This window comes from Sipha flava, unplaced genomic scaffold, assembly GCF_003268045.1.
Source record: "Sipha flava isolate LNK unplaced genomic scaffold, YSA_version1 277_pilon_pilon, whole genome shotgun sequence".
Lineage (NCBI taxonomy): Eukaryota > Metazoa > Arthropoda > Insecta > Hemiptera > Aphididae > Sipha > Sipha flava.
This window is the reverse complement of record NW_020272943.1, coordinates 1457660-1474621: the sequence shown is the minus strand read 5'-3', so window position 1 is coordinate 1474621 and position 16962 is coordinate 1457660. Positions and strand designations below refer to the sequence as shown.

The 16962-nt window shown below is 27.7% G+C and overlaps 1 protein-coding gene across 2 annotated transcripts; it reads left to right on the top strand.

Moving 5' to 3' along the window:
- The first annotated feature begins 6965 nt into the window (after positions 1-6965).
- Positions 6966-13295, top strand: LOC112685455 (integral membrane protein GPR155). Of its 2 annotated transcripts, XM_025557354.1 has the most exons (16): positions 6966-7128; positions 7190-7620; positions 9715-9864; positions 9970-10259; positions 10339-10613; positions 10667-10788; positions 10867-11041; positions 11128-11283; positions 11350-11427; positions 11490-11704; positions 11773-11912; positions 11988-12096; positions 12260-12392; positions 12468-12625; positions 12683-12823; positions 12901-13102. In XM_025557354.1, exons 2-16 carry the CDS (start codon positions 7580-7582, stop codon positions 13100-13102), a joined length of 2385 nt encoding a protein of 794 aa, XP_025413139.1. In that variant the 5' UTR covers positions 6966-7128; positions 7190-7579. The 2 variants fall into 2 exon arrangements, with proteins under 2 accessions (XP_025413139.1, XP_025413140.1); XM_025557355.1 differs by lacking the exon at positions 6966-7128 and having other exon boundaries at positions 7580-7620; positions 12901-13295.
- The last annotated feature ends 3667 nt before the right edge of the window (positions 13296-16962 follow it).

Genomic DNA, 16962 nt, shown 5'->3' with positions numbered 1-16962 from the left:
GGGTATTACTGGTATAAAGTGTAATCATTATTATCTAAATATGTATATTCTGTGAAACGGCTAATTTCAGAAACTACACGTCCGATAATATCAACTTTTTTTATTGTTTTATAGACAATTCTCCATTGATGGTTTTTAGCTTTTTATTTTCCAATATTTAACATAATAAATTTGCAAATATTAACTATTCACTGCTCGCATTAATTTGAGAACCCCTGGCTTAATATGGTAACCTATGACACATAAATTTGTAAAATACTTTTTTTTATTTTTGTTTTTTGTTTTTCATTAAAAATATAAGAAAAAATTCAAAACTCGAGCGAAGCTGAATGGAATAGCTATCATTCAAATTTAAAAATATCAAAAGAGATTTACACAGGCTATTTCTTTCTATTCTTTGATTTTAAAGATAGGCTCACATAGGGATTTATTCTTTGCCAACGGAAATTCAGAATATTTGTATAGGGTTACCATTGATTACAAACAGTTTTATCGTTGTTAAAAGCTATTGATATATATATAGACGAGAATGTGACGTGAACGAGTACGATTACGGGTAGGCGCGGATCTAGAAATTAAAAAAAAAAGGGGGCTAGTAAAGTGAGTTATTGCCATAATTCGTTGCGCATGTCGATTTGTACGAAGTCTTTCTTATGTCTAATTTTTGAAATATTTTAAGTACTTACGTTTGATATGGTTCTACCTCATAGGTGGACATTTGGTTGAATTTAATTTTTTTTTTTGGTGGGGGGCTATAATAATTCAATGTAAAATAACCCGCAGGGCTTCGCCCCCACACCCTCTTTCCATGCACAAGTAAAATTTATTACTATTAAAAATATAGATGTGTTAAAATTGTATTAAAAGAATACTAAATAACGTATATTTAAAAATAAATAATATTTTATTTTTATGATAAATATCTATTTGAATCAGCAAAGATATTCAAAATAGCATTCCTTTTTATATTTTTTGATATATATAATATTGAAAAATCGCTGAACCTATCATGAATCAACGATGTCCCTAGTCAAATTTTTATTTTTTTCATTGCACTGAAACTTCTTTCGCAAGTAGTCGAACTAATTGGTATTGTTAATGCTATTGTAAATAGATTTTTATTATTTCTTATTTTACGATTTTCAAAAAAATGAACACATAATTATAAAAACAACGAATAACATTTCTAATAAAGTTTCGATTTTGGGGGACTGTTAAAATATTTGGGGGGGCTAAGACCTCCCTCCCCCAAATGTCCGCCTATGTTTAACCTTAGGCCTAAGCTCCCCCTGTATTCGTGCCTGATTACGAGGAATTTACATAAAAATATTTTACACGCGTGCAAAACCGAGTAATTCAATTACCTAATAAATCTATTTAACATTGCAAAATTTTGCATCTACGAGTTCACTAAGATGCCCCTTAGCTTATTTTAGTTTTTAGAGCAATAGGCCATTTATCGAGTGGTAGTCAATGGAAACCGAAAATTGTAGTGGTAGTGAATTAACGGAAAAGATCCAATAAATTAAATTAAACATTCCTCTATTTTTTTCTTAGAAAATTTAATAGACAAAACATTGAGTGATTTGGAGATGAATAACCCTTCTAATGACTTGGCGATAAACGACTATCTAGTGACTTGGAGATGGGTGAATCTTACAGTTTTGTGGAAATAGATGTTGGGCCTACATCATTCCAACGAATAAGAGGATATAAGAACATTTTACTCCAAAACTAGTTTGTGCACTAGACCAGTGTTTCCTAACTTCTTTTACCCGCGGAACCTTTGTAGGAGTTTGAACGTTTTGTGGAACCCCAATATTTTTTCTATAATTTTAATACAGGCAAATGTTTGGTACACTTAAATGAGTGGGTTATCGGACACTTCCGGCACAAGAGTGTCATTAATATAAAAAAAAAAAAGATGGCTTTAACATTTTATTTTGTTTACTACTATTACAATATTATAAATGTAATATTAAAGCTTAAAATTTAATATTTGTCTCTCATTACCTCTAAGATAGATTCAATGAGAAGATTGGAATATTTTCATAGTTTTTTTTTCATAATTGTTTTTAAATCTGGAGTTATTCCTGAAATGAGATTCGTAAGTCCGAAGCCGCGTTCAGTTGATTTTGAAACTTATTCTTTGCCTTTGTATACGCCGAAAAGCTACAAACTATGCACCTCATATCGGGAAATGTGTCACTTCCAGTTCTATGTTCAAATCATAGTCCAAATCAAAACATTGCTAATTAATTTATATTTTCTTAAATTTCTCACGGAACCTTTCGCGCAAGCTCACGGAACCCTTAGGTTCCGCGGAACACCAGTTGGGAAACACTGCACTAGACAACTGTATAGTGTTAGATGGACGATTCATAATATGATGGCTGTAATAGAAACTCTAGAAAAAGACGTGGAGGATTTTGTTATTATTAGAACATCAATTCAACGTTGTCAACAGATTTTGCGTAAGGAGATAGAGTTTTATTTAAGATAATTTTTAAGAGAGTGATCTTCAAGTTGTTCTACACTGGGACGGCACACTAATTCCTAATTTGGTCGGAAACTATTTTATTGATAGTAATTTCGAGTGATACTATAGAAAAAATTCTTAATATTCCTTTTTTTTACAAAATGCAACAACAAATGGCAAACAGGCAGAAGTTATTAATAAAACTTTAACTGAACGGAATATTCAAAATTCAGTTTAAGCTCTGTTATTTGATACAACTACAGTTAATAGTGGCCGATTGGGTGGTACGTGTGTATTGTTAGAACGACTTTTAGAAAAAAAAATATTTTATTTACTGTGCAGACATAATATTCATGAAATTATTTTAACAAGTATTTTTGAAAAAAAAATTAAGTAAATCATCTAGGAAAGACGTTCCTATTTTCAAACAATTTCAGTACTCTTGGGATAAATTAAACATTGATAATTTATCTCCAGGTATTTTAGACAAAGAATAAGTGGGCATTAATTCACAGACAACGGTAAAGTTAAGGTTAATAATGTCAATAATTAAGTAAATATCAAATTTTATCAATTGTTCTCCCCGGTACCGATTTGTGTGGACCTGTGTTCACTCGTTTTTTATAAGGAAACATTGAAATCGACGAGTCGAAAATCGGTACAGCATTCGAATTATCGAATTTAACGCCGACTGCATCATCGGACCAATTAATTTGCCGGTCTGATCTATGTGTCACTAACACAATTACATTGCGTCTGACACGGCACCGATTCCGGTTCCAATTTCGTCGGCATGTGTGAAAACGGCCTAGTGCCCTTAATGGCAAAAATCTGTTTTCTAATTAGATTATATTTATTAATTATGAATTTTAGATACACATCAATTACCTATTTATGTTTTATAATTTAAGGCACTTAAAAGCTGGACTAAATATTATTTTTACGATAATTTAAAACTTATTGGCACTGTGATAAATCAATCTCTTTTAATCGTTTTTTACATATGTACGTAATTGTATACACCTGTTCTGTTGACCAATGCAACTTCTGTATTTTAAAACGGTTTCTAAATCTATTTCTATTTATAATTCATTCATAATACTATCTACATTCTACGAAATCACTAATTACCTGAAACGGCAGAAACGTTGCACTGAAAAAAATTTCTCGTTTTATCGGTAATTTATTTATTAAAACGTATGGAACTCAGAATTTTGAACAATGATATACCAGATCGATTTTAAAGTAATATATTTATAAAATATGTAGGTACTTTTATTTGATAAATGGTAAAACATGCGAAGAATAAAATTAAGATTAATACATTTGTAGTAATATAATGTATTGGTTTAATGCGTAACAAACTTAAATAATACTAAAGTATTAAAATTTTAATTTTTATCTAAAGAAAAAACAAGAATCCTAGAATAATCTTAAACACAACTAAATGAAAACTGAGAAAATAATTACTAATTACTGTTTTAATCTATACCTTACATTTAAAATATGTTTGGTTTATTGCTGATCTATTATGTAATAGATTATTGATTGATTTATTTATTGATGCAAGTTTAGGTAAATTATTATTATGTTCTGAGCGACTGTTGGCAGTAATGGGACCTTGCGGACGACTATGTCGTATACAAACGTTGACCTTCCTTTGGTCGAAGTACCGTTTACAAATAATTTTTTTTTTCTAGAAATATTTACAATCTGTAATAGATAGAATAAACAACGATTAAATAAAGCGGTTTGCATACAATAACCGATATCAACGCGGTAGGGTGGGATGTCCAGTGGCATTGTTTCTAACCTTGAAACAGTTTTTGCATTCACTTTTTGTTTTCTGCGGCGAATGCCAGAAGCGTTTTCACTGCTCCCCCGGGAAACATTAGACGCGTTATTGCAACTAATACGCACGGTGGTACGGCAAATCGTTTCGCACGTTCTCGGAACGTCGTATTACTCACGACTCCCATGAAAGCCGTAAGAAAAAACCCGTTGTAAATTCTGTTTTGTAATCACAACCGACGTCATAACTATGGTTTACGTCGCGATGGGTTTTTCGACGGTGTCCGTTCCAAGAATTTTTCACATGAGGCAATATGTGCGTAATACTACGCCGCACTTGAGGAGGTATAAATACGTTTTTTGTTCCGTGGTACGGGAACGATATCGCGCGAATCTATTGCATGGCTGTGCGCGTACGTTTACAAACGGTCAGCGTTATTTGCACCCGTGGTCTTCGACCGGTAGGTCGCGAATCAATTTTGGGTAGCTTAAGCTTTTTTAAGATTGGTTCGCTATCAACCCAATTTTCCTATTAAATTTCTATTGTTAAAAAATGTACAAAAATTCATGTTCATATATATTATATTATGTATACCACAGCCCAGGGCTTATTTTAAGGTTTTTTTAGAACTGCGTAAAACTTAAAACTTAATCCCCTCCCCGTACTTTCAACAATATTACTCCCTGTGTATCATTATAAGTACCGTTGTGGTTGCAATAATATTGTTATAATAAAATAGTAATAATAATAATGACACAGTAAACCTAATCTGGTGATTGACGGCCCTCTACCTGCACTTGATAACTACATTATTGTGAGAAATTGTATTTATAGGTAGCAGTGGCGTAGTCAAGGGGGGGGGGCTAAGGAGCTATAGCCCCCCATGGGCCGTGTTTATATATATAATGTATCTATGTACTAAACTAGTATACTACTATTTTTAGTTAAGTATTTTAAACCTATGGTGTTAACTAAATTTGACGATTAACGAATAACAGGTGGAGGGGTTAAGGGTGAATTCTTATATCCTCCCTTACCTTACTTTTCCAAAAAATTGATTAGCCCCTCCCATTTAAAAATCCTGGCTACGCCACTGATAGGTAGTATTTTCAACTGCGCATTTTTCATTTAGAGTTACTCAAAATGTGTTCAAACGCTCGTTAAAATAAGTCCTACCACAGCTCTTCATATTCATAAAAATGCGTACTACACATTTTTTTTATTATACAATGATTTGATACAGAGCCTCCTTCTACCCCAAATCTATATGATTATAATTTTTAGTAAAAGTTCTTTTTTATTAATCAAATTGCACATTATAATTAGGTAACTACCAATTTGTTATTATTTTTTAAACAGAAAATACACTTATATTTGGTATAAATCTGAAAACTTATTTATTTTACTTAAATTTAAAATTTAATATATAAGGGTATTCAAGTCCTCATTAGTTGTCTTGCTTAAGCTGGCTTCCTGAAAAACATCTTTATAGTAGTCTTATTAGCATTTAATAGGTACATGCTTCTCGAATCCGTAGTACACATTTCCAATTTTGGACTACACATTTTGTGTCGAGGTTCACTAAAAAATAGAAGCTGGTAGGTGCATACTACGAAATAAACGATAGATAAATCTTTTGACCACACTAGCACTAGTGTTCTGACAGTAATGTAAATAACACAGTGTAAGTAATATAAATATTAATAGTAAATTGTAATTTTATACCTAACATGTGTAATATGTAACATCTAATGACTAATAACTTTTGCTTTTGAAGATTAATAAATAAATGAAAACAAATAAAAATAAATGAACAACAATTGAGGTAGGTAATGATATATTGATAGCCTGACTTTTAATTCATATTAAAATATGAAGCCTTTATGAACTACGTATAATGTACGTTTATGTCAGCAATTCATTTTAAACTGAAACTTTTGAAACTAATTTATTCATTAAATGTACGAGTATCAAAAAGATAAGAAAAGAAAATATAATATAATTCGGGTTCTATTTTTAATTTTATTTATATTTTCCATTTCGATTTTTGATAGATTCTAATAGAATGTTGTATAATATGCCCTATAAAATAGAAATATGCATAAATATGCCAAATATATAAAAACATGCTAAATAAGCAAAAACATGCAAAATAAGATTTCAAATATTTAACCGTGATACCTTGAAATGGATTTCTAGATCATCTAGAATTAAATACAACTTTGTAAGATTGATATGCAAATGCATGAACTTACGAGCCCTGATTAAGATACTAATACAGAATTTGGAAAAGTAATCACAGAAACCACCTTGCACAGAGTATATGAAATTTCATTTATTCTGTGATACTAATATTAATGTTTATTATCATAATAATACAGTTGTGATATGGCTCACCCGGATTTATAGCGAATCTAGCGGTTAACTCTTGAAATATTTACAAAGCTGGGACCAGTGAACTCTGTATATCATATACATATAACATATTGGCCTAGACCACGGATATATATATAATTATATAGTGTACAACTACTAGTTGTATATATCCATGACCTAGGCATATTAATATGTATATGCATAATATTATAATAAGACTGTGCCCAATATTATATAGTTGAGAATACTGTTTTTTATTTATGGTACTGATAACCGTTTATATTTAATGTTATCAGTATTTATACATTTTAAATTTTTATTTTTTGCAGTTTTCGGTCATAGTACAGAAACACGACGCTACGCGGCGGGCCCCAAGTAACCGTTTACCCCTGTCGCATGCGCCAACCACCCGTTCTTTTTCTTTTTTAATTTTTTTTTATCTGTTCTCTATTCCGAATTGCTCTACTATTGCGTCTTTCAAGTATGCAGTGCATATGCAGTAGTGCTCTAAATAATACATCGGTGTCGTTGTCCGTTTTCAGCGATAACAGCCAACTGTGGAAATAATATTCATACAGTTGGACTCCTAATTCCTGCAAATAAGTGGCCGCTCGCAACTCACCAACGGTTAGTCCGATCACACTCACGGCTTTTGCGCCGGACACGATGCCATTAGAATGAAATGATGATTGAACAACGGCGGTGGATGTTTCGGTTCTGATTTCGTTGTAAAAAGCCTGGGCTGGTGACTAATCGCCACGAATCACTGATAAAGAAATTGTGTACTCACTTCGTTGCAATGGAAGGCGATTTTATTAGGCCTCTGTTCGTTCCTATTGAACGACATTGTGCACTGTAATACAGTTTAATCGTTTTTTTTCCTCGAATCAAGTAAATTTTTATCACCTCTCCAATTGTCAAACACTTTCAATATGGAATTTGTCGATTCCCAGGACGTAAAAGACTTATTGTTGTAAGTAAAATCATAACCACACAATTAATAGGTATTTAAATGCTTTTTATTATAAATTAAAAATTTTTCTTATCCATTTAAAAAAAGCCAGTGAATAAATTATTTTAAACCTCGACATTTAATTTTAAATTTTAATTTAACAGAACAAAAATATGTTACGTATTTACCATTAAAAGAAATTGAAATTTCATACTCCATACACTTATATGTTTTTAGTATATGTATAGTGATTTAATATTAATATTTAAAACAACCTTGTTACTACTATTTTCTCAACATAACTAAAAATAAAAACATCAGAAAATTGTATTTTGGTCATTACTTTCAAATTAATAATGTAATATATTATTAGACATTCTTTAAGTAAAACTTGATTAAAATTGATTGGCTACATAAACAATTGTTCAACAAAAAAAAAAAAAGTTAATTAATAATGGTAATTTATGCTGATCTTAAATTTCAGTTTTTGAATATCATTCCTATAATTATGTTATTTTTTTAAAAAAATTTTAAATAAAGAGCTTCATCTTTTATTTCATTTTTATTTCTTTATTACAACATTTGCTTTCAAATTGAACTTTTTTAATGACAAAAAATTAAATAATCTATTATTTTATATCATATTATGACAATTAAATTACTATTGTAATACATTTTTAAAACTACATATAAATAAAGAAGAGTATACACTTTTACATTTATTCCTTATATTATAAGAATAGATAATTATAATATTAATAGAGCTAAATGTATCATAGATATTTTACTGAACATATTAAATTATAATATATATTTATTAATTAAGTTCATTTTTTTAAAAAAAAGTATTAATGGTATATATTTTTGACCATTTTTATAGATATAAAATTATTTATACAATAATAATGTGATTTATTGTGTACTAATATTTATGTAACTAATTATTAAATTTATCTTAAAAATAAACATAATGCATTATACTAATATTAGTACAATCCAAATCATATATTGTAACAGTTTATGTAAATATAACTAATTATATATGTAGATAGTATACAAGTAATAATAATTATAGTTGATATATTTATACAACAAACAATTATTTTTTTATTTTTTCATATAGTTAACAGGAAAATAGTGATCCGAGTATAAAATTTAATACGAAAAATATTTGTGGCAATATATATATATATATATATATATATATATATATACCAAGTCTATGGTTCAATGTTCGGGAATGTATTGATTTTAACATTCCTACTTCCTTTTGTAATATGTGAAGGGTTATTAAATACCAAAATAATTGTATGAACTTTTGGTGAATGTCCTTCATAAACTATTTAAAAAATTGAATACAAAAAATAATGATATTTTGTATAATAGATTATTATACATTTAATAAAATATATAATAAATTAATGTTTATGACAGTTTTTAGTTAAAAATTTATTTTATTTTTTTTATTTTAAATTATCAAGCCAACATATTCTTAATTTTACAATGCTTATTTATACGGCTATTATTTACTATATAAAATAAATGTTTTTCATTATTTTAAAATAACTAATTAACAAACAATTAAATTAACCATTTATTCAAATGTTTATGATTTTAAGGTTTTTAATAATCATTATTACTTTTTGGCTAGATTATCTTATGTTCATCTTTATTAAATGTAAAGTATGTGTTACCAGCATTTCTAGTATATTTTCTAATAATTAGTAATATTTCCAATATGAGTGATAAATACTGATGCAGCCCCGTATAGTAATTGTTATTTAAATGACTACATGGCCACCAGAATATATTCTTAATTCTGATCAGGCATATATAATGACTAGGGAATGTGTATATTATGTAATTTAACTAGCAATATCAGTAATTTTATAAAATGCCTAGTCAGAATTATATATACTACCGGTATCATATGCATAGTATTATATATAATGAATAAATCAATGTATAGACACATTCATGTCTATACATTTGTTTAGTTAAGGTTGATAAAAAATTCAAATTATACAAAATTAAAAATTATTTCGATTAATAATGTAAATGTTGTGATTATACATTTTCTTTTATTTTAAATTAAATTGTAAATTTTTTTTTCAGCTTACTAAATAATACACACACAAATGCAAAACAGTTGTACAACATGATGATTTCAAATAAGACTGTTATTAATAAGAATGATTCTGAAGAAGACTTAATGAACAATATGTATAATGCTTTATTTCAATGTTTTGGGATTATTATTACAGGGTAATATACATTATACTACTATAAATGCTTATGGATTCTCTATTTTTATATCTAATATTTAGATTCTTGTTTATATTAATATGATTGTTGTTGTTGTTATTTTAGGTATTTATCAGGACGATTAGGCTTAGTTAGTCATGCTGCTAGTATTGGTTTGAATAGATTTGTGGGGACATTTGCTTTGCCTTCACTTATATTTGTTAATATGGCTGTGTTAGATTTATCATCTGTCAACTTGGTTTTTTTGGGATCATTACTTGTATCAAAAACTTTAGTATTTGTTTCGGTCGCATTAATCACTGTGTTAGTAACAAGACCTCCAGATATTGCAAGAGCAGCTCTATTTGCTATATTCTGCACTCAAAGCAATGATTTTGCCATTGGAGCACCAATATGTAAGTCGAAATAAAAAAACCTGTGAATTTTAATAATTTATGAAAAGTATGTATTTATGTATAATTTTATTTTTTTTAGTTGAAGCTCTCTATCGGCATCACCATAAGGATTTTGTTAACTACCTTTACCTTGTAGCACCTATTAATCTAATAATCTTAAATCCGTTTGGTTTTGCAATGATGGAACTGGGCCAAGAATATGATCGTCATGAAACTACAAGGCGTTCAGCATTAATGGGACGAATATCAAGAAATATTATTTGTAATCCTATTGTGTTTATGACCGCTCTAGGAATGTTGGCAAATTTAGTATTTAATCATGACCCACCAAAAATTATCACAACTTTCTTGGGAGTAAGAATAATTTATTTGGGTAGAAAATTGTGTACTAAGCTATTGATTTTTAGACTTTTGGGAATGCATTTACTGCTACAGCATTGTTCTTACTTGGTTTAAGAATGGTTGGAAACGTCAATAAACTTAGAGGAGAAGCTTTAATTTTACCATTACTTCTTATTTCAGCTAAATTGTAAGAAACACCTTAAATATAATTTATGATGAGTAATTTTTCAACTCATATTCATAAAAAAAATATTGTATTTTACAGGATAGTTTTACCATTAGTTATTAGAGAAATAACAAGTATTTGTTTAGGAAAATTTGGTTCTTTGAGTGCTCATGATAGTCTTGACCTCTCCATGTTTGGGTTTTTGTATGGAATGATTCCTTCTGCACCAGCGGTTTTTGTTTATGCATCGGCATACAATCTTGAAATGGATCTGGTTTGTATAATTTATATTTATTTTATTTTAAAATATTGTTAAAATAATTATTACTTAATAGTTTTTTTAATATTCTTATTTTACAGATAGCAAGTTCAATGGTATTATGTGTATTTTTTTCAGCTCCAATAATGTTTTTAACGGCAAAGATAATATCTGTTGCCAAAGTAGATCCATCAAACAATATAACTGCTTTAAAAGCCTATCAATTCAATGTCAGTATATTGGCTATCCCTGCATCTGTAAGTTATATTATTATTTTACTGTCTATATTTCATAATATTATATTAACTATATTTTTTTTACAGTTATGGATTATTTTAGTTATGTTAAAAAAATTAAAAAGTTTTCCATTCAAAGTAGTTTTCTGCTTAGTGATTTCACAAGTAATTTTATCTTTAACTTTATATTTTTAGCCATGATGGTTGTTAATTAATAATTGTTGTAGGTTATTTCATGCACTGGGATATTACTAGAGTATTTATCTGAAACACCACAATCACATCCATTAACATACATACAATTAATGTTGAGTATTGGTGGTGATATAAGTTGTTACATTTGGACTGGATGTTTAGCTTTTACCTTGCTAATAATGCATAAACCATTTACAGATGAATTTCAAAATAAAATTCTTTATTTCTACATGATACTATCCTGGGGGTAATTATTATTGAAAAATAATTGTGGTCTTATTTTTTAATACAAAATTGAATTTCATAAACTTTTAGTGTACCAATTTTATTGGTTTCTGTATTGATGTTGACTTGTCAACCGCCATTATTTGGTAAATCGGATTTTGATCAAAATTATGTTTATGGAATTCCAGAAGCTGCTATACTCACAATAATTCTCCTTTCATCAATACTATGTAAACATTTTTGTAATCTTATAAATATACATGGCTCATATTTTATAATTATTTTTAATATTTTAATTGTTCTAGGTACAATAGTTTGTTTGGTTTTACATCAACGTCAAAGACATAAATTAAATAGGCAAATAGTGTATTCAAAATCTGTAAATGATGATGGACAAAGTACATCCAAACAATCGTAAGTTAAAATAAAGTTAAGTTGTTACTATTTATTATTTATTATATCTTGAAAATTTGTTTACAAGATATTATTATTAACTTGCTTAGTAAGGTTTTTAGTAAGACTAAAGTCTATATTTTTTAAGTATATTTACTATTTTATTCGTTTATTTTGTATATAGTGTGGATTCTCATATTATTGATACAGAAGATTTAAAAGGTCTGCTTTATGAAAATGAAACAAATATAATAGCAAATAATGAATATATTAAGCACTTTTTACTACTTGTATTGCAAGCTGTTGCTATGTTTGTTGTAAGTTAATTTAATTTTATAAGATTATACGATGTACATAATTCAAATTTAAATTATAAATTGTAATAATTGTAGACCTTTTCTGTGGCTATTTGGAGAATATTTGGTGAGACAAATGGATTGTACCTTGAATTAGCTTATTGTGAAACTTCTCTCATGAGAGGACAGTCAATATTTGCATTATTGATTTATGGTATTAACTATCATTCAATCAATATGCCAATTGTTAGAGCGTAAGTAAATTTTTACTCTATCATATATTCTTATATCATTATTATGTTTGTATTTAGATGGAACAAATTTTGGTGGGGAGGATCTCCTATTGAATGTCCATCTTGGGAAGAACTTCCTTATGATACTAGAAAAACATGTGATAATTTTGTGTTTAAGTATAGAGAAAAGTGTCTAGCAGAGATCACTCATCTTACTAGGTATGGAAGATTGAATATACTTTTTTGATTTGAAACAAATTTACTACTAAATCAAACTTTGGAATATTTTGTTATAGATGGAAGTTGTGGAAGTATAAAAAAACATTTACTGGCTCCGAATTAATAACATGGTTAATAGAAAACAATATATGTGCCAATCGTGATGATGCATTAGGATACGCTGTAAAATTGTGGAATGGCCAAGTACTGAGACATTTAAATTGTACGGAACATTTCCAAGATGTTTCAAATATATTATACACATTTAATCGTCGTTAATAATAATACTTTAGTATTATATTTCGGTGGTTTAAAATTAACCTTCGTACATTATTGTTGTGATAATTGACTATTAAGAGTGAGAATATTTTAATAATAATTTTATATGCTTACCTATTTGTTAATTTGCTTCAAAGTTAGATATATGTTAATTTTATATATGCCTATTATTTTTTTTCTCGGAAATCCAAATTGATTATAATATGATTACAATTTTGTTATTATTACTTTTATTTATTTGATTATTGAGTAGCTTAAAATATGATTTCCTATATTATGTGTAACAAATAACCATGTTATATACTTTTATTTATTATATTTTAAAATAAATGTATAAAATTATAAATTTTTAGCATTTGAACTTATTTTAATTATAAATTTGGTATATTGTAATAATTTTAGTTATATTTTAGCCCTTTAAAGATTGGTAATAAATCTACTATAAAATAATTAAAGTTAATGGTACTTTTCGTACAACAATAATAATGATTAAAATTTTATTTTTACCGTTTTCTTCTTAGATATCTAATCATGGATTAAATATGTATAATAAAATTGTATATTTAATTAATGGTCTAATAATTTAAACTTTGTTAATAAATTCTGGAACATAAAAGCATTCTTTTTTTCTCTGAGGAAAAGTAGAGCATGGTTTCGATTATCAATAAAAAAAGGAAAATTGACAGAAGTGTCAATTTCAAACATTGAAAAAAATGTAACCACCTATATAAAAAATTTAAAAATGAATATTTGTATGTAATATATTAATATATATAAGATATTAATATATCATAGATGAGAGATTAATATCTTATATCTAAAAAAAGTTAAATGTTCAGAAAATACCAAAACATGTTTACGAAATAAAATTATATTACTTATAAAAAATATTTAATTTTTTTTTTGTGATATGACTTATTCATAATGCATTACTATCTATAATATTTAACTACTAAAATTTTAAATTATGAGACATTTTGCTTATTTAAAAATCAGAGTTATGAAAAAATTACTATTAAGTCTCTAACCTCATTAAAATTAATAATAAGATATTAATTTATTAAAAGATGCATTATTTTTTCCTGCTTTTGTTTTATGTATGAATTGCAAAATCAATTTTCTTTGACATTCGAGGTATTGATCGTCAACCAACGGTATATATTTATTTATAGTGAAATAGCTATAATTAATGTTATAATGTTAAAATTAATGCTATAATTTCTGTTTTAGCAGCACAATTTCATAAAAGGATTATATTATTTTAATATAGTTTTAATAATATATACAGTTTTTTTTTCTAGTTGGATACTTGTTATTTTATATATTTGATGAATTACCTGGCTTGGACAAAATACTTATAATCATAGAAACCTAGCAATGGTACAGCATAGCTTGTCAACTTTTATACATATTCGTAAAAGTTTCTTATTACTACCATTGATTATAAATACTCTAATAATATATAATCAATGCTACTACCATGGTTTTTGTTGATTGTACGATTTGTATTTTTGAACTGTACTTTTTCCGTAGGGACATTCTTAGATTTTTAATCAAATTCCTCTTTATATAAATTTTAATGTTCAATATTCAGCAAAAATATTAACTACTAATTACGTAACAGCTATGCAGTATTTGCTTACTAAAACACCTATTGTAATTTGTAATTGAAAAAGCTAAGTTTTGCTATATAAAAATACCATGAAAACTCAGTTCAGTAGCTCAATGTTCTCATGTAGCGAGATGAAATCCAGTAGGTACTGAATAATCAAATCATATGTTTAAATATTACCATAATTATTTCATGACCTCAACAAACAGCTTATAGATTCAAATCACCTATAAGGTGTTAATAATTTATTCAATATTTATTGGATGGATAAATTATTATATAGTGTGACTTGTGTTATAATTAAAAGGTAACTCAAAGTATTTTATCCGGATGGTATACAATTTGAACAGGCTTTTTTTTTTTTATACTTTAAAAAATTCAAATAAAAAAAAAAAAAAACAGTTTGTGTTTCAATATAAAAACAAAATAATTTGATAAATAATTTTAATTTATTATACACAATTCTGTGTTCAGTTAAGTTTTTGAAACCATCAATAATGTCTTCTGAATTTAAATTTACAGCCATTTTTTTGCTCCGTGATTAAACGCGTTAAGCTATAATTAATCATAATCTCTATTGAAGCCTAGCATGTACGGTGCCAAGGGAGGATGCTCTAGCCCAGGGGTCTTCAACCCGCGGCCCACCCTGTCATAATATGCGGTCCGCGATCACATTTTAAATGTTTTCACATTAAAAATAAAATAAAAAATTTGTAATTAAAAAAAAATGTTTATTTATTTATGTTTTAATAATAAAAATAATTTGTAATTTTAAATGTACCTACCCACCTAATTTTAAAAATTGTAAGAATAAAACTGAATTTTTATACAAAATACATGATTTTACTACGAATGGTCCGCAAGGTTTAAAAAAAATATGTGGCCCGCTACATAAAAAGGTTGAAGATCCCTGCTCTAGCCCACCCCAGAAAACAATTCAGCCCTCTCGAGCCCCCCACTTAAAAATATGCATGATATAATAAAGTCATAAAACATTATTTATAAAAGATTAATATCTATCTACATTAAAGAATTTATGAAATATATTATTTAAAAAAGTATATTTTTTTATATTATTTTTATAAACAAGGCTCTGTGTTCAGGGTAGCAGCTTCATACCCTGTATACGCCCTGCGCAGGCGCGGATCTAGAAATGAAAAAAAAAGAGAGGCTAGTAAAGTGAGTTACTGCCATAATTTGTTGCGCTTGTCGATTTGTACAAAATCTTTCTTATGTCTAATATTTTAAATATTTTATCTACCTGCGTCCGATTTGGTTATACCTAATCTCTATGGATGAGGAGTTTAAATCCCTATAGCCCCCCTCCCTCTTGTATCCGCGACTGCTCCCGTGCACGCTCTTAACTTTTCCCTTTCCCCAGACATTTAAATAGTCCTCCAAAACCGAAACCTATTAAAATATTATCATTATTTATTTTACTTTTGTTATTCTAACCCCTTCCTTAAAATGCCCTCCAAATATCTGTGCTTTATATTTTGATGCTTTCATATAATTGATCCCGATCGATCAAATTCAGATTTCAATTTTTGTTAACTTACATACTTACGTTCGGGTTTTTAAAATAATAATTGGTGATTTAATAAATAAACTTGCGATTTTAAATTAGAGCCATACTGCAATTATGGTCGATAAAGTTAAAGTTAAAAATAAATAAATAAGGCATAAATAAGTTAAAAAAATAGGCATTTAGTTTTATAACTGTAAAATATGAAATATCCATTTTAGTCACTGGAACTGGTGGGCTTTCGAAAGTGCGCCCACGAGCTATTAGTCTTTCCTACGGCCACACCCTTAAACTGGACTTTAATTGATAAAGTTCACTCAATAATGTATAATGTACACAATAATGTATAATATACTTATATTATAAGGCATGGGTATTTGGAATAATTTTAGTTTCAATAAGTAGTACAAAGATACAAAAGAATACAAAGTAGATAAAAACAAACCTAAAAATGTTTTATTGCAAAAATAATACTAAATTAATTGTTATAAATTACATAAAAGTTAAAAAAAAGTTAAAAATCGGATTATCGTTTTCTGATGATAAAGCAAGTACATAACACAAAATAAATTGGTTTTTTTGGCAACGATAATTACAAGCATTTAATTTATCAATTTACATGAAAAAAAAAAAAATGTACGGTCGATATTTATAGATAATGTATGTAAAATAAACATAAGAGAAGGAATTTCAATTTAACACGTAGGTATTTATAAAATCGAA

Excerpts from the sequence above, each read along its gene's own strand:
- LOC112685455 (XM_025557355.1), top strand. The coding sequence starts at position 7,580 with ATGGAATTTGTCGATTCCCAGGACGTAAAAGACTTATTGTT. Across the intron at positions 9,865-9,969 it reads TTTGGGATTATTATTACAGG|GTATTTATCAGGACGATTAG; the intron begins GTAATATACATT and ends TTGTTATTTTAG. Across the intron at positions 10,614-10,666 it reads TTATCACAACTTTCTTGGGA|ACTTTTGGGAATGCATTTAC; the intron begins GTAAGAATAATT and ends ATTGATTTTTAG.